The sequence below is a fragment of the Lytechinus variegatus genome, chromosome 3, assembly GCF_018143015.1.
Source record: "Lytechinus variegatus isolate NC3 chromosome 3, Lvar_3.0, whole genome shotgun sequence".
Taxonomy (NCBI): Eukaryota; Metazoa; Echinodermata; class Echinoidea; order Temnopleuroida; family Toxopneustidae; genus Lytechinus; species Lytechinus variegatus.
In genome coordinates this window covers 42,831,185-42,852,763 of record NC_054742.1, presented here as the reverse complement: position 1 = coordinate 42,852,763, position 21,579 = coordinate 42,831,185, and the positions used below count along the sequence as shown (strand labels likewise).

General features: G+C 34.2%; 1 protein-coding gene across 1 annotated transcript; it reads left to right on the top strand.

Annotated features, from left to right (window-relative positions):
* The first annotated feature begins 61 nt into the window (after positions 1-61).
* Positions 62-18,395, top strand: LOC121411081 (nucleolin-like). The gene is made up of 5 exons (XM_041603581.1): positions 62-420; positions 8,240-8,369; positions 9,540-9,686; positions 13,000-13,042; positions 14,842-18,395. The coding sequence occupies exons 1-5, from the start codon at positions 166-168 to the stop codon at positions 15,071-15,073; spliced, it is 807 nt and encodes a 268-aa protein (XP_041459515.1). The 5' UTR covers positions 62-165; the 3' UTR covers positions 15,074-18,395.
* The last annotated feature ends 3,184 nt before the right edge of the window (positions 18,396-21,579 follow it).

Genomic DNA, 21,579 nt, shown 5'->3' with positions numbered 1-21,579 from the left:
GAGAGGCGTGTTATAATTAACCAATAACCTCCGCTTTCAAATGTGACGTCGGAAGTCTTCTGAAAATGCGCGCGGGCTTGCTCGATTGTCAAATACCAACAACAAGAAACAGATTTTGTATTTTATTTTAGCTATTCAGTATTTTTTTTATTTTTGGATACCGGCATGTCGACCACAGTGGGAAACCCAGCAAAGCTGACCATCAGCCAGCTTAAAGCTCAGCTTAAAAAGCTAGGTGTTGAAGCTCCAAAAGATGCAAGGAAAGCGGAATATGTGCAGCTTTTTGAGAGCACTGTCAAGGCGTCGCGTACCCAGAGAGCCAGGCGGGCGACTCCGAGGAGAGCACCGGTGAAATCTCAAGTCAAGCGGTCAGAGTTTTCAAGTGATGAAGAGACAGAACCTGTGTCAAAATCGAAACAGGTATACCATACTTAATATTGTTGTTTCATAAACCTCTATAATGTGCGAACAGATACCCGGACCAGGTAGAAATCGGTTTAGCGACAGCCACCCAAAATAACAAAATAAGTATGATGGTGGGCCCCAACTTCCCAAGTCTGCGCACCTAACAATTTGAGTTAAGATTTAACTTGAATTTCTTCTTATTTCAAAAAATCTTTAAGTTGATAATGTTCCTTACATCATAATGAGTTAGTGTGCCAAATATCTCATAAAAATTTGAAAGAAATATATGATTTTCTTGGATAAAACCTCGAGCAGTCATTTTCAGATTGAAAAAAAAATGGTACCCCATGTCTGCGCACGTTTCACTTTGCACACGATTCGGGAATTTTGATGACAAAAGGCCGCATTTTGAGACCGTCACATGAAATGCCCTGAATTCATTATTTTTCCACCATTTTGAGTCGGATTTTTTATGAATGTGCAAAGTTTGTGTTCGTTGCGTATATTCTTTTACTAGAATCGCGCAGATACGCGGGTGCACAGACTTGGGAGACCGCGCAGATACGCGGGTGCACAGACTTGGGAGACCGCGCAGACATGGGGGAACTGACCATATAAAATTTAAAAAAAAACCTCTTCTTGGAAGTTTGGTTGTTGATGAATGATGTTTCTTGAGTTGAGATTGGGGTTGTTTTTAAATGCTGTTTCACTGACACTGCTGATTAATTGAATGAGGTGGATGTCTGAAACACGAAACTCTGTCATATACGTGAGTGTGTTTGATTACATTTGTTGTTCAATTTTGTCATGTGTTTGGAATGGACAGAGCCTAGTAGATCTACTTAGCCTAGTAGATCTACTTAGCCGAGCCCACTTGTTCACTGCAACCATCCTGCCTGTGTGGGGAATCTACAGGTAGGACTTTGGTTAGACAGGAATAACCGTCGTTTCTGGGGATTTATTCAACAATTTCTGACATTTTACTATAATCCCCATTCACCAATGCAGTTCAGCGGAACAACCAAAATACAGAGACTGAAGCTTTTGGTCTAGACTATGGTATGCCACACTTGTTCACTGCTACCACCCTGTCTGTGGGGAATCTACAGGTAGGACTATGGTATGCCAATGTTGTAAAGAGCACACACTTTAAAAAGTCATTAAAATATCACTTTTGTGACCCAAAATTACTAATTTCCATACAGTTGCAATTTATTTTTCATTAGTAACTTAAGAATAATTTTTGTATTCACCAGAGCGCTCAAAAACTTGAATTTTGGGCATATTTTTTTGTACGCCCTCTATTGGTGGAAAGTAATATGGCAAGAAAATTTTCATTTTTTGATATCTATTTTTAATTAAGAAAAAAATAATTTAAAGAATCAAATTTAAATAAGAGTCAAGTTGTATGAATAATAGGTGTAATGGAAACTTTCAGTGTAAAAAAATCAAGCATTTGCCCCACAGAAAAAGAGAAAATAAGCCAAACATTGCCACCCTAATTTTGCCACACATGGAGATATAAGTGAGAACAAGGTTATATCATAACCTTGTTCATTGAATGAGTGGTATGCCAATGCTGTACATAGCACACACTTTAAAAAAGCATTAAAATATCACTTTTGTGACCAAAATTACTAATTTCCATACAGTTACAGTTTATTTTTCATTAGTAAGTTGGGAATAATTTTTGTATTCACCAGAGCGCTCAAAACCTTGAATTTTGGGCATATTTTTGTGTATGCCCTCTATTGGTGGAAAGTACATGTAATATGGCAAGAAAATTTTCATTTTTCAATCTCTATTTTTAATCAAGAAAAAATAATTCAAAGAATCAAATTTACATAAGAGCCAAGTTATAATGATAAATAGCTGTATTGGCAACTGACAGTGTAAGAAAATCAAGATTTGTCCCATAGAAAAAGAGAAAATACCTAAATAAGCCAAAATTGCCACCCTTATTTTGCCACACATGGATATGTAACTGAGAACAAGGTTATATCATAACCTTGTTCATTGAAGGAGTGGCCGAGCCTAGAGTCTAGACATGTTGCTAGACCGCTTTGCTAAAGCTAGTAGTAGTAGTAGGGGACTAGGGGGTCGGGTGTCCAGACACTTTATCTTTTTGAAGCCTTCTTTTTGTCTGTGGATTACACTAAAAATATGAATTCATTACTTGTAATCATCTATTTTGTTCTTTATAATATTTCCTCACATTTTGTAATAAAAATTGATGAAACTTCGCTTGTAAATTTTTCCAAATGACTTTCTAAAATTGATCGTCCGGACACACAACAACTGGGTATACTAGAGGCTAGATAGCTCGATCTAGATGGCACTCATTCTTATGAACAAGGTTATGATATAACCTTGTTCTCTGTTACTCCTCCCTGTGTGGTGAAATAAGGTTGACAATGTTTGGTTTATTTTCTCTTTTTCTTTGGGACAAATGCTTGATTTTTTGACACTGTCCAGTTCCATTACAACTATTCATCATATAACTCGGCTCTTAAGAAAATTTTATTCTTTGAATTATTTTTTCTTGATTAAAAATAGAGATTGAAAAATGAAAATTTTCTTGCCATATTACATGTACTTTCCACCAATAGAGGGTGTACACAAAAATATGCCCAAAATTTAAGTTTTCGAGCGCTCTGGTGAATACAAAAATTACCCCCAAGTTACCAATGAAAAATAAATTTCAACTGTACTGAAATTGGAATTTTGGGTCACAAAAGTGATATTTTAATGATTTTTTAAATTGTGTGCTGTGTACAGCATTGGCATGCCATAGTCCTACATGTAGATTCCCCACAGGCAGGATGGTAATGAACCCTTGGGTGAATACATGTAGATGGGTTAGACCTATTAAACGTTAGATCTCATCGATTTCCAGTGGATTGGATTTTGTCTCAATGATCGTTCTTGGCTTGTTTTCCTTTGCTTTTTATTAGACCCTATTTTCATTAACTAAAAACAAGAATATTATTATCTTTGTCGTTTCTCTTAGTGTTAAACTCTTTCTTAAAGAAAAAAATTTAAAAAAAATTAATGCATCATTTTCATGAGCTTTAACTCCCTGTACCGATGCCAATGTGTCTTTCATTGTTAATAAATTTTGTTGTTGATATTTATCTGAATTAAAAAATTTTAATGATGTTTATACTTTTAAACTTTAGACTTCTTCTTTTCTTCTCTTTTTGTTCCTCTAGTCTTAGGCCTAATATTCTCCACATTTCCCTGCCCTTTATTTCTATCTTCTTGTCTTCCCTTTCTCTTCAAACTCAAGAGTGAACTAAAGAAGTATTGGACTTTGGTGGATCAAGTTCAAAATTGGTCCAAGTATGCATACACTGGTTTGGACAGCCAGTTGTAGCAAAAAATAATGGAAATAGATTGTGTTAGAAATAAACTCCTGCAAAAAGAAATAAAACGTTTTTGAAAAATTATTTTAGATTTATAATATTTTTAATCGTTTGAAAACAGATTTTTTCAATGAATGGTGCAATTTCCTGTAATCAAACTAATGTATACATTATGATTGAGGCTCTTGATCGTGATAGTTTGAGTAAATTTTTGAAGTAAGCAAATTATGATTACTACAAAATCAAAGAAAATTTAATAAATGACAGTTATGGCATTTTGTTTTTTATGATTAATTTAATTTAGTGAAAGCTAAATGATCATGTTGCAATTCAAACTTTTGTATAGTTCACTGACTCCATTGAATGGGTAGTAGGCATATTATTAAAATTGTGCATGAAACCATGCTTTTCAGCCAATGTGCATATGGAAGTTTACTATAGCCAGGACAGAACAAATTTTGTCTCAAAAGATGTGTTAGATATTCTTAAAAAGTTATTGAACATTATTTGAGAGACATTGATTTTGTAAGTTACATATTTTGGTACAGTGTAGTTTGACAAAAAAATACGTAAATCATGTTTTCCATGCAGGAAGTCAGTGAATGGGAACAAAATGTCTCATAAATAACTCCCATTAATAGTAGCATGTCGCTTTGGTCATATAGCCTATAGAGCTTTCAATTATATGTTTTTGAGTTATGAAATGAAATTTGCCTTTGGTGTGACTTTGTGACTTTAATCACACTGAGTGTAAGTTTATAGTCTAGATGAAGTATTTTAGAGAATTTTTTTTAATTGAAATAAACAGGATGGGGGGGGGGGGGTGGGTGTGCCTCACAAAACCCTGAAATAGGGGTCTAAGGAACCGACTATAAGAGTGAAATACAACTTGCCCGTCTGTACAGGGTCTTGGGGAAATAAAAATACTGTATACCGTGCGATGTGAAAAACAGAGTCTATGGAATGGGATCGCGGTAAACTGTGCGCACTATTATATATATCGGTAATTATAGCGCTGTGCATGCGGGCCCCAGCTATGCTAGGCCTTAGTAGGGGCATGGTATAGAGGGAATGTGAATCTGTGCGTCCAGCTATAACTGTGGAGCTTGTGCTGGACAATTTCGGCAGGGCTGGGTAACTGAGATGTTTCGTTCAAGGGGTCTTGTGAGCGGGGTGGGCGGCTTTTGAACATAAATTTTGTCATTTGGAGTATGATCTAGGGAACTGAAAAAAGGGGTGTAATCAAAGCGGCACGCCCCCCATACTACAAATGTATGTGAGTGCCCCATTCCTTCCCCCCCCCGAGATTATCCTTCTCAGTGATATCAATCACCTTGATGGCTTGATGTTGAATTTTCTACAATAAACTGTCAGGGACCCTCAGGGTGATTGGTGGTGATTTTTTTTACCTGATTGCTAAGAAAGCATGAATGCTTGTAAGCAAGCAACCAGAGGACGGACGGCTTAAGGTATGATTGCTACATGTACATGTATCATTACATGTAATAACATTTGTAGTACTTTGTAGTAGAAGTAGCATAGTAGCAACTGCAGATATTAAGTTTACCTTGAAATCATTTTACTTTTATTTTTTACAAGAATGACAGTCTCTTTAACATGCAGTGGAAGGGACTTTTCCCCATGACGTCATGACCTATTATTAGAATTTACCGGTATATGAAAACTTTTATTATACTGGGGTCAGCTCAAACTGCCCATTCTCCATATAGTCTATGATAGCAGACCTTCATTAATTTTTAACTAATGATTTTGTCTCAATTTTTTCTTCAGATTTTGTGGGTTTTTTTTCTTGTAACTTCTGTTTCATTTATTGATAAGAAAATATAAAACATGACAGGTATTTAGTTAGACAGTTTTTAGAAATGCTAGTAGCCAAGAGCAATCCATACAGTACTGAGTAGTAAGCGACTGCGGCATCTTTTTTTGTATTACTGAACTCTTGACTTGTTATGAATGTATAGGCCAGCCTGCCACCTGACAGTATTATTTAATTGTAATCTGTTAAAGCCTGTCTAAAGCTGTAGGAATGGGTCAGCATTAATGTGAACTATACTCGAGAGTCGAGAAGAATTTCATCAAATATTACAAAATTCAAAAGCGTGCATGTATGTTGTAGTCACTGAATGCAAATTTTGACCCATTAGAATTTAAATATGGCATTTTTCCAGCCGTTAGGTATTTGAATTGAAATGTAGTGCCCTCTCTTGGTAATGTTTTTTCTTCTTTTTTTTTAAAATTTGAAATAGCTGTTTACATTGTCCTGAAAATTTCCAGCCCATTCTCTTTCTCTTAATTATATAATCACAACAAATATACACTAATATTTTATTTTGATTGAACACCTTATCAAATTAAAGTTTGATGTGAAATCAGTAAATTCATCCAATACATGTACCACAACTGTTTTGGGGTGGTCTATTACAATGGGTATAACCCGATTGTTTCCAATTATTTCGGAATTTCTATAATACATTTTGTCCTGGTAAACAGATCAAGTTCAAGTTAAAAAATGAAAGAAAAAGATGAACATATACTGGAGCAAGTATTTTGATTACTTATTCACAAATATGATTGACATTATTTTTCCCCTAAGTTAAAAGTCTGAAAGGTCAGACTACTTTCATATCAGATGTTGGAGTGGGTTTTCCCAATTTGGGAAATTTCTCTTTCTCTTTGTGAGCTGGGCCATGGACACTAGTCAAGTGCTGTACATGTGTTCGTCTTGCGGGTTTACTTGTAGATTATTGGTTTGAGTAGTTTCACTTCCTATTTCTGTCCATGAGTACTTGAAACAAGTCACAGATATACTCAGATTATTTGTGCAGTTTCAATCCAGCAGCATCAAAATTTAAGGTTAATGTTGTGTGACCCTGTCTCTCACTTCTGCATTCACCGTAAGTACAGTGTTGGTACTCAGCATGGTAATACATTGGGGCTTTATTTCTCTGTGTGTGCGCGAATAGACTAAGAGTAGGCCTATAATTTTTTTTAAATTGAGGTTATTGAGCTGTATTTCAAGTTTGATCATTCCTGACCACATACATGTACATGGGCATGTACTCTACCTTGTATTTGTATTTTGTGGTAGAAGTGAAGATTATTTGTTATTGTACAACGCCTACTTAGCTTGTTGTACGCGATCAAATGGGAGGCTGAATGTCACACATTCGTACCGTTGCACACAAGACGTACCATCCAAGACGTACCATCCAAAATGTACCATTGCACGGCTTTAGGAGGTGACGTCACAATGCGATTTCATTGAATAAGGTAACAATGCGCGTACAGCCCGCTGGCTAAATGCGCAATGCTGTCCAAGATCATTTGCGCTTGTGGGCCCGGCTTGTGGGATTTTGCTTTTCGCTTTCAATATTTTTGCTCCCTTTTCATAGATTACTGGAGGGAAAAACTCTTGTTTTTTTCATATTTTCGCTAGATTCCGAGGCGTTGTACAACACAAATAGCGAATATTCTTATTCGTGCAATGGTGCGAGATTTCGCATTCGGTGAAAGAAACCCTCTATTCAGCTCGGCTAACGCCTCGTTGATTAGAGCATCTTTCTTTCACCGAATGCGAAATCTCGCACCATCGCACTCATGCCTATTCGCTATTTGTATACTATCACTTTGATTATACAATATGGCCAGTATTGTCATGCTTAAAGGTCAAGTCCACCTCAGAAAAATTTTGATTTGAATCAATAGAGAAAAATCAGACAAGCACAATGCTGAAAATTTCATCAAAATCGGATGTAAAATAAGAAAGTTATGACATTTCAAAGTTTCGCTTATTTTCAACAAAATAGTTATATGAACGAGCCAGTTACATCCAAATGAGAGAGTCGATGATGTCACTCACTCACTATTTCTTTTGTTTTTTATTGTTTGAATCATACAATATTTCAATTTTTACGAATTTGACGATTAGGACCTCCTTGCCTGAAGCACAAAATGTTAAAATAATGGAATTCCACGTGTTCAGGGAGGAATGAAACTTCATTTCACATGACAATGACGAGAAAATAAAAATATTTCATATAATAAAATACAAAAGAAATAGTGAGTGAGTGATGTCATCAACTCTCTAATTTGGATGTGACTGGCTTGTTCATATAACTATTTTGTTGAAAATAAGCGAAAATTTAAAATGCCATAACTTTCTTATTTTACATCTGATTTTGATGAAATTTTCAGTGTTATGCTTATTGAATTTTTCTCTTTTTATTCAAATCAAGTTTTTGTTGGGGTGGACTTGTTCTTTAATGTTTTCTTTGATCTTGATCCCTCTTATGTGATCAAATTCTTTGTATTGTTAGTTTTTACAAAATGTGCTGCTCAGCATTTTCTTTTAACTCAAATCACAAGTTTTAAGTTGATGAGTGAGAAATCCTGCAAATGTATTACTTTTCCTTACTGAACGTTTGTACTTTGAAATGTTTTATTTTCAGATGCCAAAGACAAGAAGGAGGAGTGTTAAGGATGAGAAGATGGAGAGGAATCTTGAGACAGTTCAAAGTTTGACGGATAGGGAGCTGAGAGATGAACTCTCCTATTACAATATTTCAGCAGCTATTACAGGTAAATACATCTGCTATCAAATCTTTCAACATCTGTATGATGTCACACCAAGCTGATATGAATATTTCAGTATTTCACAAAGAAAGGATTGTCAACAATATTGAGATAAATGGGAACTAAGCTTTTAGGCAAATTCAATTAAAAAAAACATTCTTTATGAATTACAGCTGCAGATGTTTTCGGTTGTTGAATTATTAAAGCTTGATGCTATTATCATAACCTTGAGGTTCATGAAAGACAACACCCAAACTGAAGGTGAAATCACAAATACATGTAGCTCCAGATTCTAGTCTTGGTGAAGAGGGAGAAATAAACCAAAATTGTTAACACCACTTACACCAGACAACATTTACAAAGTTCTGTTTACTAGAAGAGCATTTTTTTCTATTTACTGAGAGCTATTAAAGGCCAGTCTGAAATACGAAATCACTTCGGGTGTTGTCTTGTCCAGGTAATTGTAAAGAAATTCTACTGCGCAAAGGGCGACCCTACCCCCCCCCAAAAAAAAAAAACCATCGCATTAAAGTTTACAAAGAAGTCAAAGTGCCCTTATGTCACTACAGGGTTAAATAAAAAGCATCTTTTCACACAAAGATGATGAAAAATTATATCAAATTTCAAACACCATCATTAGCTTTCAACATGAATCTTAAAACTTAACTTAATGGTGATCTTTGTTAAAATGAAACTAACACTTCTTGCCTCAAATTGTGTTTTATTTGTCATAGCTTTAAATATAATAGTTTTTTATAGCAATGAACATGCATGCTAAAACATGTTGCATACATGTATAGTCCCTGCGAGCAAATGAAGTGTATCAGCCAATTTAATTCCAAAAGCACTGTCAATGTCACACTTATCTGGGAATCATCAAATGAAGTTCATTTTCTACTACATATTTAGTTAGCTAATAACTTACTTTATAGCTACTCTATGCCTGGAGACAACAGTTGTACATATGCATAAAAAATTTTGCTATAAGACCCATTTTGATGACGGATTTGAAATTCATATGCACTAGGTCTGGGGTCACACGTGATTATCAAATATTTTGGCTCTCCATACCACCAAAGGATAAAGATTATTTTTACACAGAATGCATTTTCAAGACTCTTCATAAAATCCTAATGACATTGTTCATATGTAATATAAATGTTTATTATGCTTTAGCTTCAACAAGAGGGGCATATGAAAAGAAGTTGGCAAATCTGATGACAAATCCTCCAGCCCCACCCCCAAAACAAGAGGAGGAAGAAGAAGAGGAGGAGGAGGAGGAGGAAGAAGAAGAGGAAGAATTCAGTGATTCTGAACCAGAAGGTAAATATGATAGTCAAACTGGATTTGTTAATAATCATCATTCATTAGTGGAAACATGAGATTTTTTTCACAATTTATTCATTTTATTAATTAAATAATGAATGAATTAATTCTTTCATTTATTCATTAATTAACTTTTATCTGTTTATTTATTAATTTATTTATATATATTTGTTCATTAATTTGTTTTATTACTTTTTTTAGGCAGTGATTGTCATTAAATATTGAGTCTTTTTAGCAATCAAGGCCAAACTAGGAGGCCCTTACATTCCTTTCTTTTCCATTTTATTTATTTATTTATTCATTGCAACCATGACAGTTGGATTATTGACAATTCAAAGAAGTACAATTAAATACACAATTACATATGAAATAAATATTTAAAAACCAGTGAGAAATTTGTAACAATATACACTGTACATTAATACCAAAAACAAACAGGAAATAGGGAATAATCAAGAAAACAAGAATATCTATTCAAAGTTGACAAAATACTCACATGAAAGAGGGGGGGGGGGGGGCAAACAACCTGAACCGCAATTCCTAATAATGGTCAAACCAGATCATTCAGAATAAATTAGGATAGTTAATAGATAATTCGGATGGGAAGGAGAAAGAAATGGGGGAAAAGTAATGAGGAATATGAGGAAGGAGATAAAAAGGAAGAAAATGCAGAAGAAAAAGAAGGTGAATATGAAGAGAAGCAGAAGAAGAAAAAGAAGAAGAGAAAAAAAAGGAAGTTCAAAAAAAAGGAAGAAGAAGAACTAGAAAGAGGAGGAGGGAGTATGAAAAGGGGTAAGGGGTCAAAAAGAAGAAGGAATGAGGAAAGAAAGAAAAAAAAGAGATGAGAGAGAGAGAGAGAGATCATTTATCCATAATCCTAACAACTTTGTTTCACTTACTTTTACCAAGTTCAGGGCTTTGCTGGTGACATTAAGAATTCAATGTTGTTATAAATTTGTTACCTCTTTTTTAGTCATGACATGCCCATTTCCCTTTGCTGAAATACACTGTTACAGACATAAATATCCTATTTCAACCTTGTGCATTGTTAGAGTTGTTATTGTATTTACAAATCCCATTCAAAATTCATTTCATTTTATTGATTTATTTCCAAGCACACACCCTGTTTTGACAAGACTCCCATAAGTGGTCTGAGCACTCAGACTATTCAATTGAATTGAATTTCACACTTACAGCTTGTGAAACTAAGTGATGTGCAGCAAGTCGGAACTTCAGTTAGAATTTTGTCGAGACCACATTATTTATTAAAGTGCCAATTGGGGTCTGGGCCTGCAGACTAGTTGATGATGGTTAACTTCGGAATGAATCACATAATAATAATAATAATGATAATAATAATAGGCATTTGGTCGCATGTCATAAGGTGGTCCAATTTCGCGAACAGGGTAAAAATGGTCAAAAATTTTATTTTTTGATATGTTATAGCTATTACCATTCTCTAAATACTTAAAAAGTTTTAAGTCTCGAATACCGTTAGTTTTCCTTAAAATGACTAATTAACAGCTAATTATTACATGGATGTCAATGTAAATGTGAATTTTGAAATGTGTTTTTCTCAAATTGGACCTGCTGCACATAAAATGGTGTCAAAAGTTAATGCAACATTGGATCACCCTAGTATTTTGCAGTTATAATCTTGAAACATCAATGATTAAATCTGTACCAAACATCGAATGATTATCTATTATTTTATGCATATTAATTATACTAATTAATTAACAGTATTTAATTTCACATTTTTGCCCCCAAAATACCTGTCACTGTATTTGTATGCTTGGCAAAATGACAACATCATGTGTAGAAATGTTTGTTGCAATGATACAATTGCAATTGTACTAAAAATTAAGATTACAAATTAGATAATTAACCACATCTCTCCGGTTTACTAATTGATAAGGTTGCAGATCAGAGCTGACATACGTATGTATTCCATTGCTGCATATTTTCAAAATTGTCAAATTTTTATGACATTTAGTTGTTCCCTGCTTTAAAACACCCAGAAATATGAGGATATCAGTCATATTACATACTGTAGTAAGTTGTTAATTAGGTTTAATTAATATTTTATCATTTACCGCATCCACCGGCTCCGCCACCCCTGTTACTTCAAACTTAATGTGCTATAGTTTTTGTTCCTGATATTGTATTGATCTAATTCATAGTAATATATTTAGCCTATAGTTCTAGCTTCAAAATGAGATATTACTCAATAAATTTGGTCAAGATGCTGTGATGTAGCAACAATTTATCCATGGCACCGTGTGGAAAATTGTTCATACGCCACCCTTTTTGCATACCCAACTTATGAAATGCGACCATTTATATAGCGCCATCTATCTAGAAATATTCTATTCCGAGGCGCGTTATTATTATTATTACCCCGGCTTTAGCTCGAGCTGCCTCTCAGCGCTCATGCATTCAAGGAATTAATCCTGCCGGGTACCCATTCACCTCACCTGGGTCGAGTGCAGCACAATGTGGATAAATTTCTTGCTGAAGGAAATTACGCCATGGCTGGGATTCGAACCCACGACCCTCTGTTTCAAAGTCAGAAGACTTATCCACTGGGCCACAACGCTCCACATGCATGACTGGTTCAATTGTACAAATGTATGCATCAATCGATAATCTGATGGCATGTTTTTTGTAGAAAATTACACTTTGAACTGTTTTATTGTACATGCAAACTTTATTTTTTTATTTCTAGGATCTTCACATATATATAATATTTCCTTTTATAATAGAAAGAATGAACATTGAAGTTGTAATGTTAAACAGCTGCAACCTAATTCAAATTTTAAGTCTTTATACTTAACAATATTCATGTTGTTTTCTTTAAAACTAGACACCTCTGAAATTTTCTTTAGTTTTTCATTTTTCTGTTAAATGTTCATCTGAAACACTTATCAATTGAATAACAAAATACCAGGTTGAATGAAGAGGAAAAAAGAAGAAACTGAAAAAACAGAAAATTCAGCATCATCTGATCAGAAGATTTCCCATTACTATCAAAACATTTTGTGTGTGTGCAATTTATGTTTTAAAAAAATTATTACAAAGTAATATTTTTTCACTGTTGTATCTTGCATATTAATAACAGATAGTCTTAGTGGACATAATAAACTGCAGGTTACATTCACTCTGGTGTTCATAATACACACTGAAATTTGCATTTTTTTATCCTTTTAAACCTACATGTATAAAGTGCATTCATTAGCTTGTGCTGTATGTACATATAACACATATTTGTTTAGTTCAATAATCTCTTGTCTATTTATCTCGTTTTCAGAAATTCAAACTCCCAGGATATCTGCACGAGGAGATGCTAGAGAGTAAGAAGTTTATTTATTTTTTTGTGTGTAAATTTCATTATATATTTATGGTCCCATACTAAGAATCAGTTGAACTCTATCAAACATTGATAACTAGTGCTGGATAGTACATAATTTCTGTTACTTAGGAAAACTGTTACCCTACATTGTACCTTAAAGATCCTGAAAGTGGTCTGTTTTCTGTTACTAGTATTTGTGAGGATTTTTTTCAGTCTAATATATGTGCAAATTTCCCTACGAAAGTTTACATTTTCTTGTCTTGTCTTTTTTCTTGTTTGTTTTTCGATTGCTTATATAAAGCCATATATCATTCATGAAAAAATTAAAAAATCATTCATCAAATCAGACTAAACAATAATGATCTTTGTCAAATTGAAGTAATTCTCAATCACTTGTACCCATGCGTTAAGACTCTTCACCGATATTTCTTCTTTGTCTCGAGCTAAAACCTAAATTCCAAGGCCTCTACAAAAAAAAATTTGTCACTTGCCCAACAGGGCAAGTGATGAAAAAATTTGCTTGCCCGATAGAAAAAACTGCTTGCCCTATTTGTTTTATGATTTTTTTATAATTATGATGGCACTTTTACAAAATACCATACAAAATGACAACGATTGAGAATCATGTACAGTATGAAAGAACACACATTTGAAAATATATTTTTAGCAACGTAGGCCTGAGTCATTTCGTTTATTTCGAATGTTTATTCACTATTTATAAATGGGGCTTAATTTAAGGTTTAAAAAACCTTCACCAAAAGTTGCTAAAATTTCATATTTTGCATCTTTAAATCCACAAAATGGTTATCTGTTTGCCATATTTCCTTAGAATTATTTTGATTTAGTTGGAAACTATACAGAAAGCCAGTGAAAAATATTCAGCTCTTTATTGACTCTGAAAAAGATTGTTTTATGATGTTGGAAAAAAAAATCAAAAGTGGAGTGGCTGAAATTTCACATTTTGCATCATGAAATAGTCATTTATTTTCCATATTTCCTTGATTTTTCTTTAAGAATTAGAAACTATCAAGAAAATTAAGAATATTCACCTCTCTCTTGTCTTTTCTGCATCATTTTATGTTACACTCGGTCAATATTTTTTATATTGTAGTCCCGCATGTAGACTTTCATGTTTTTTTTTAATGTTGTTGTAGCGTTGATCGTATCGTTTTGATCGTTTTACACTTGGTCAACATGAAAGTCTACATGTGGGACCACAATAATAAAAAACATTTACCGAGTGTAACATCATCAGAAATCAGAGTAAAGAAAGAGCTGAATATTCTTCATTTTTTCAGTAGTTTCCAACTAAATCAAAACAATTTCAAGGTAATATGGAAAAATAGATGGCCATTTCATGGATTTTTGCAAAATGTGAAAGTTTAGCCACTTTTGGTGGTTTTTGCATCGGCAAATTGCTCAAGTAGTGCATGCACAGTCATTGCACACATAGAACGTAAGATGCGATGGTACGGTTTTTCGAACGAGGTACCTGGTGATAAATTATTGGTAATTGGCGCTGATTTTATATCAGTTTCCACTGTTTTTTTACTAGTTTGACATAATCTGAGAGACACATGTAGTTGTGATTATCCAAAAGATATTGAAATTTAGAGGGTCTACTGATATTTTATTTCCAAAACAACCACTTGCCCAATCGGGCAATTGACTTTGAGAAATGCTTGCCTGCACGTCATTTTCACTTGCCCCAGGCAAGTGGGTTTGTTGCACCCTGCATACCCATGTATCCCAGACAGAGGTATTAACCGTTTTTTTCGACCACCTCTCTTTTCATTCAAGGAGGCAAACTCCTGCCACCACCAGACGTCGAGCAGCAGCAGAGGAGAGAGTAGACCAAGAACAACAAACCAGTCCAAGGAAGACAGAGGTTGTCGTCGAAGAAGAGGGCGGTATATCATTCTGGGTCCAGCTTCTCATCCTTTTCTTCATCGCTTCTGTTGTCTTTTTGATTTGGTATTTTAGCAAGGACAGACAAGATGGCGGCTCCACTCCTGGAGTCACGCAAGTTTAAATAATGGTCCAATATTCTGTTGTCTGTTCCTCAGGTTATTTCTATTCAGCTTATCTGCTTTGAGCCATAATGGTGCTGTTAACTTGAGTCAAGAGTAAAGTGATATGAGTTAATAGCCCATATGTTATCAAATAATTCAGCAGAACCCCTCTTTCAGGAACCCTGCCATAAAATAGTATCAGAATTTGTATTTTAATATTTGTAAAAGATCTGACATGACAGTATAGCCAAACCTATCTACATGAAAGGTCACCCAAGGGTAGAAGAATGTGGTTGCTGTTGATGAATGTTACCTTGGTGGAAAGTGGTTTACAAGTGACCTTTTCAAGACAGCTTCCAACACATCCTACAAAATACATGACTAGATGCAAGTGACTTGTAAGTTTTCACTTAGACATGCTTGAGTGTATTTTGATATGGTAAAGCACTTGTTTTCACAGGGCTCAGAGACATTTTGTATGGATTTGAATGTCAAGAAATGTCAAAGTCTAACATCTAATTTATGCAACAGAAGATTTTTTTTAAAGATTTGCCAATTGTTTGCGGGTTCTCTTTGTGTCGCTTTTTGTTCAGAAGAAGTTTAAAGAATCAACATTACTCACGAACAAAAAGCGACCCCCAGGAAATATAGCAAAGCTATCGAACATGTAAGGGCACGTTTTACACACTTATTTTAGTTGTGTAAAATTTGAATGTTGCCATTTTTTTATTTTTGCAAACTTTTGGAAAACGCTTGAGAGCCCTTTGAAAATGGTGCTTTACTATAGATACAGTTTCTTTATCTTTCGAACAAGGTTTTTATGACATGGTTCTAGACATTTTGTTGTAAATATAATTTTGTTTCTTTGTAGATATATAGTGTAATAATAGATTGAGGAGAGATATAGGGGGGGGGGGGGGAGAGAGAGAGAGATCATTCAGCATGGAGTGCCCTGATGCCTGTATTATATGTAAGTATTACTGTTTGGCAGATATTACTGTTGCAGTTTATTTATCATCAAATTTGCAAATTACTCACTGGGAATGTAATTTTTGCAAAACAGAAGTTTTCTAGCCATTGATTTTGAAATCGTAAGAAACTTGTGCTGTATCCCACTGGTTACAGTGTGAATATGAGCAACATGGGATATACAAATACCTTGCTGTGAAAACATTGTTTTGATCCGCTACATCATTAAGTTTAATGTTTAAAAGTATTTTGATTGGAGATGACTTTTTTTTTGAGAACATAAAGTTTTGTCTGCTATGACTCAAGTCTTTTTGAAACACTAAAAAAAAAAAAAAATTCAAATTTTTTGTTTCATATACTGCCATTTGTTGTGAGTCATAATTTATGTATCATCCCGTTTTAGGAAGAGATTTTAAAAAGGGAAATGGCTAATTCATCAACTGTCTAGCAATATGAAATGAATCCACTTTGTGCTGCTCTTGATCAATGTGAAGTCCAATTTAATTAGCACTTATTTTTCAAATCAGCATCAGTAGTATTTTCATTGCTGCATTTTGCCTTTTAAAATTGATGTATCAGTCTCAGTTACACATGCAAATGGAGATCAATACAGAAATTCATCTGTTTATTTGCTAATTTGCATGAGAAAAGTAATTTTGAAGTTTCAATAATATAGCCAAAATGAGGATATAAGGGCAATTCCATAAAATATGTACATTCGACTCACAATATGTGGGACCTTCATGAAATTTTCTGTCTCTTATTTCTTGTTCTCTTGACAGTGTGTAATGTTCACAAAGGACCCTGACTTGGTCAGTTTATGAAGTTAAGTAAAACTTGAAAAAATTGAGAAAAGATTCGGACATACAAAAAGGGTGGATCGTTTTATGGAATTGCTCATAAGGGACTATTTTTTTCAGTGTTTATAGGCAGCTGACTTAAAATGAAGTATATTATATAATTTTAGTACTCTATTTCAAACCTACTTGGTCTAGAATGGATCAAGAGCTGATCAATGCATATTACACATATTCAGCTTTAAAGAGAAATTCCAGTAGTTGCAGTAAACACTGATTTCATGAGAAAGTCTGTAAAACAAGCTTAATTGTCAGTATATCATGGAGGATCTAGATCTGGTACAGTTACATTTGTACATTAACTGAGCAATTACACAATTTCTTCCAGATTCCTTTGGCACATGCGTTTTATTTATACAAACAGACACTTTGGTGGTCATTTCATTGGAATCTGTACGAACTCATTTTGATATCGTTACCAAAACTAGCATTTACATTGTATCTTTAATGGTATGGTCAGTAATACTATGCTTACAATGAAACCCATGAGAAAGGCTATTTATTCTGATGCTGATCAATAGTACTTGATGACAAATACCAAAGAATTAACATGACATTATGGGAGACATGATGTTATCATTCATTCGGTGTTCAATGGCCATTTTACTGAATGTAAATCATTGGTAAATTCTTTTGTTCTATTCCAAGTAATTTCATCACATAGATTTTGGCATGTGCAATAGCCGCAAATGAATTTAATCTGAAATTTTGTATTTGAATGGCCATTTAAAAAGTACCAGAGGAAGAAATGGCATTGGCTACTGTATGGTGTATAATGTTTACATTTTCACAAAATGTCTATGTGCTTCCCCTTTTTTCTGATAACAAAAAGAAAATGAAGAAAGCTTTGTTATCATTTCCTGTGCAGATTAACCATAATGCTAAGAAGTTGTGCCAAAATTGATTCATATTTGGTGATACGTGTACTGTTGAATATCATAATGCTTTGCTGGGTTTGGTCAGGTGTAATGCTGAAAACATGGCAGTCTTTTAGGGAATGTAAAATGTATACTTCATAATTCTGCAATTCTCTTTTTAATTACCACTGTACAGTAATATAGAGTGTTCTATTTAAATGTCAAATGAAATTGTTGATTTTTTCAGATTCAGAATCATAATGTAGCGTCAATTTTAATTCTGTTAAATATTTTATTGGTTCTGAAAATAGAAACCTTAAATCTAATTAATGCAACAATCTTTAAACAGTACATGTATTACATACATGTATATATATTTTTTTAATTTGAAGAACACGGCATTCCATGTAAATGTTCCATTTTATTATCATTTTTATTCCAATTCATTGGCTCCCTTGAAGGTTTTACTGGCTATTGATGAATGATGATCCATGTGAAGCCAATGAATTCAGATTTTCAATCCTTGTACATAGTTTATGACATTAGATGTCTTCTTCTTTTTGAACTTCTTTTGAGTGATGTTTTTTTGGAATGATTGAATGGATATTTCTACCTAGATGAGATATTTAAATAAAACTTGTACATAATACTGCCTTTTACCGAGAACGACTCCCACCAACGTATTGATTTGTTTGTATGTAGAATCTGGGCGCCGTAAGTCCGTAACACAAAGCTTAGCGATGAATCGCAAGTATGAGAGAACACTTCTGATTGGTTCCTGGTCAGCAGTTTGAACTGAATGCGTGTGTAACATTGATCTTGATTGGTCAGTCCATTTAGCAATCGATCGCTAATCTATGTGTTACAGAGCCCTGATTACTATTTGGGGAGAGAGAGGAGGGAGTTGGGATGGAGAGATAGTAAGAGATATAGAAAGGAAGGAAATGAGATGGCGAAAGGTGAGAGTTGAAATGGAGAGAGTGAGAGATGGAGAAAGGAAGGAGTTGAGAGAGGGAGAGAGAAAGGAAGTTGAGATGGAGAAATGAGGAAGTTGAGATGGAGAAAAGGAGTTGAGATAGAGAGGTGGTGAAAGGAAGGAGGCGAGAACTGTGAGATGGAGAAGGGAGCGAGTTGAGATTGCAAGAGATGGGAGAAAAGGAGTTGAGATGGAGAGATAGTGAAAGGAAGAAGTTGAGATGGAGAAAAGAAAGAGTTGAGAGAGAGAGAGATGGAGAAAGGAAGAAGTTGAGATGGACAAAAAGGAAGAAGTTGATGTGTAGATGGTGGAGATAAGTGGGAATAAATGGAGAAGCTAGAGAATTAGATACCAGTTGAGATCAAGAAAGATAGAGATGCGGAGTGTAGGATACATGTATTGGTATCTATCTTGCCTCTGCTGATTTGTAGGTTCATGTTTTACTATTGTTTACAATGGGAAAGCCCCCCCCCCCCTCATTGCCCTTTAATAGCTTGCAGGGACAAGCTCTTGCTTTGTCAAGGAACAATAAAGGGGTCTAAATGTTCAGGCTACAAGGGGCTAAATGAAACATCTGTGCATGACTAGTCTCCATTTGGTGAAAGTTTCAATCAGGATCCTGTATCTGGGGAGTTTTTCACAAAGATTTGAGTATGACTTAAAGAGTCGCACTTAAATGCCTAGTTGCGTGTTACAAAAGGCATGGCCACATTGGTCAGATCATGCCAAGAGGACGAACACTACTGGGCATTAATCAATAAGATCACCCAACTTTTCTGCATTATACAGGAAAAATCTGAATTCTTATCAGAATTTTCTTATTTTTGTTGATATTGTGAAACACTACCCAAGGGATAAAAGAAAAAATGCCTTTGTGAGCAAGTGGTCTTTAATAACCGGTTCCTTTTGGTATTTTGGGTATACGCTTTCCTATGAGATGCTGTTTGTTCTTTCCTATTTTGGGGGAGCAAAATCTGCACTTTTTTCAGAGAAAAGGGTCTGGAAGCCTGCTTCATAGGTTACTTCATAACACAAAATGAGTTCACTCTAGTGACCACCTGTCTATATAAAGTTCCTTCAGTCCCCTATTGAAACATTTATTGCAGGTACCTGTACATAAAGACCTGCACATTAAAGACATATGTTGTCTCACTTGGGTGATCTTTATGGACAGATTTCACTGCATGAGATATTGTAACCTGCAGTTACAAAATAATATATAACATAGAATCATACACATATACACTCACTTACCCACACATACACACACATGCACAACCATGATTCAAATGGAGCATTGAAATGGTAAAATTGATTAATAAGTAATATCAGCACACCAGTAGAACAACAGAAAAACAGTCCGAGACCAAAAAAGGTACATAAACAACATACACTGTACAAATTGCAAAGTCATACTTGGAATGAATTTTTATTACCATTATTAAAATAATACATTTAAAATTTGATGAAAAGTTAATGCAAATGATATTCAAATTTCAGAAAGAAAGTTAAAAAAAGAGAAAGAAAAATAAACTCCTAAAGCCTCAAATTAGCAGCATGATATGATATTTCAATCATTTCCCAAACACCAGCTATCATCAAGAGAAAGTTTCAGTTTATGATTATTGCCTTTATTTTTTTTTTTAATAAAGGTTTGTTCAATACTTAATCATGACAATGAAGTAAGATTCACATTTTTTAAATACCCCCAAATTTATGGGCAAGAATTATTTTTTGAATGCCAGCATAAATAAAAACAATGCATACTTCCCCATTTAACCAAATATTAATCATATTCTAAACTTCTTATCTGAGTTGTAATCTATCTTAATCCAAGCCATCTAATCCATTCTGAATCCTTAAAGATCAACCAATTATGACTACTCTTAGAGGTTCATCTTGAAATAAGCAATAAAAAATAATATACGCACCTCAAAATTGCAGGATTGCCAAACATTGCCTATGAAAAATACAAAAGCTATTCTCAAATTGACAAGCTGAATTCTTAAAACTATTTCATGGCACTTTATGCAGCATATTGGTTCTATACATATAACCTCGAGTTCATTTAGTTTCTACGATAGTAAAACTGCTTTTTTTTCAACAAACTTGTACTATGTCAATGTAAACTGTACATTGGAAAGGCATGCATAGGCTTATAGAGATAGAGATCATTTTTATTTCAGGCAAGATGAAATAGATACATTCATATCCATTTTTCTTCAATGTATATGTAAGGCATGACATGACTCCAAGCACGAGTAAAAAAAAATATAAACCATGTGAGGTAAATACACTTCCTAATATCCAAAACATTTTACACTCATTTAACTTTAATTGCACTTATGACAGAGTGACTGTTCAAATATCATATGGCAACAAAATACATGATTACAGGGATATAAAGACATTAGGTTTAACAAAACATATACAAAAATAGAGAATTGAAGAGTAAATTTTAAATATAAAGATTCAAATTTCTCTTATTTTAACCATAACCACCCACCACAAAGATCCCCCAAACACACCCCCACATAAAAAAAACCCACACCCAATAAAACAACCCTTACAATTCCTCATTGTTGAATGAAACACCATAGATCTATACCCTACTTTTGATGAATAAATAAATGCATCTGACTTTGTCTATAGAATCATGACATTGGCAACATGCTCCCTAGCCTATATAATCAGGTAGACGATGCAGCTTTAAGATGGAGTACTTGGTCATTGAGAGTAGGATCCAAGGAAATGTTTAAAATATTTGTGACAAATGGAACACTTTGGCATACAACACAGAATACAAACTGGCTATTATATGTACCATTAACAAAAGTTGTGTCCTCAGTTTTTTTTTGTCCTCGGTG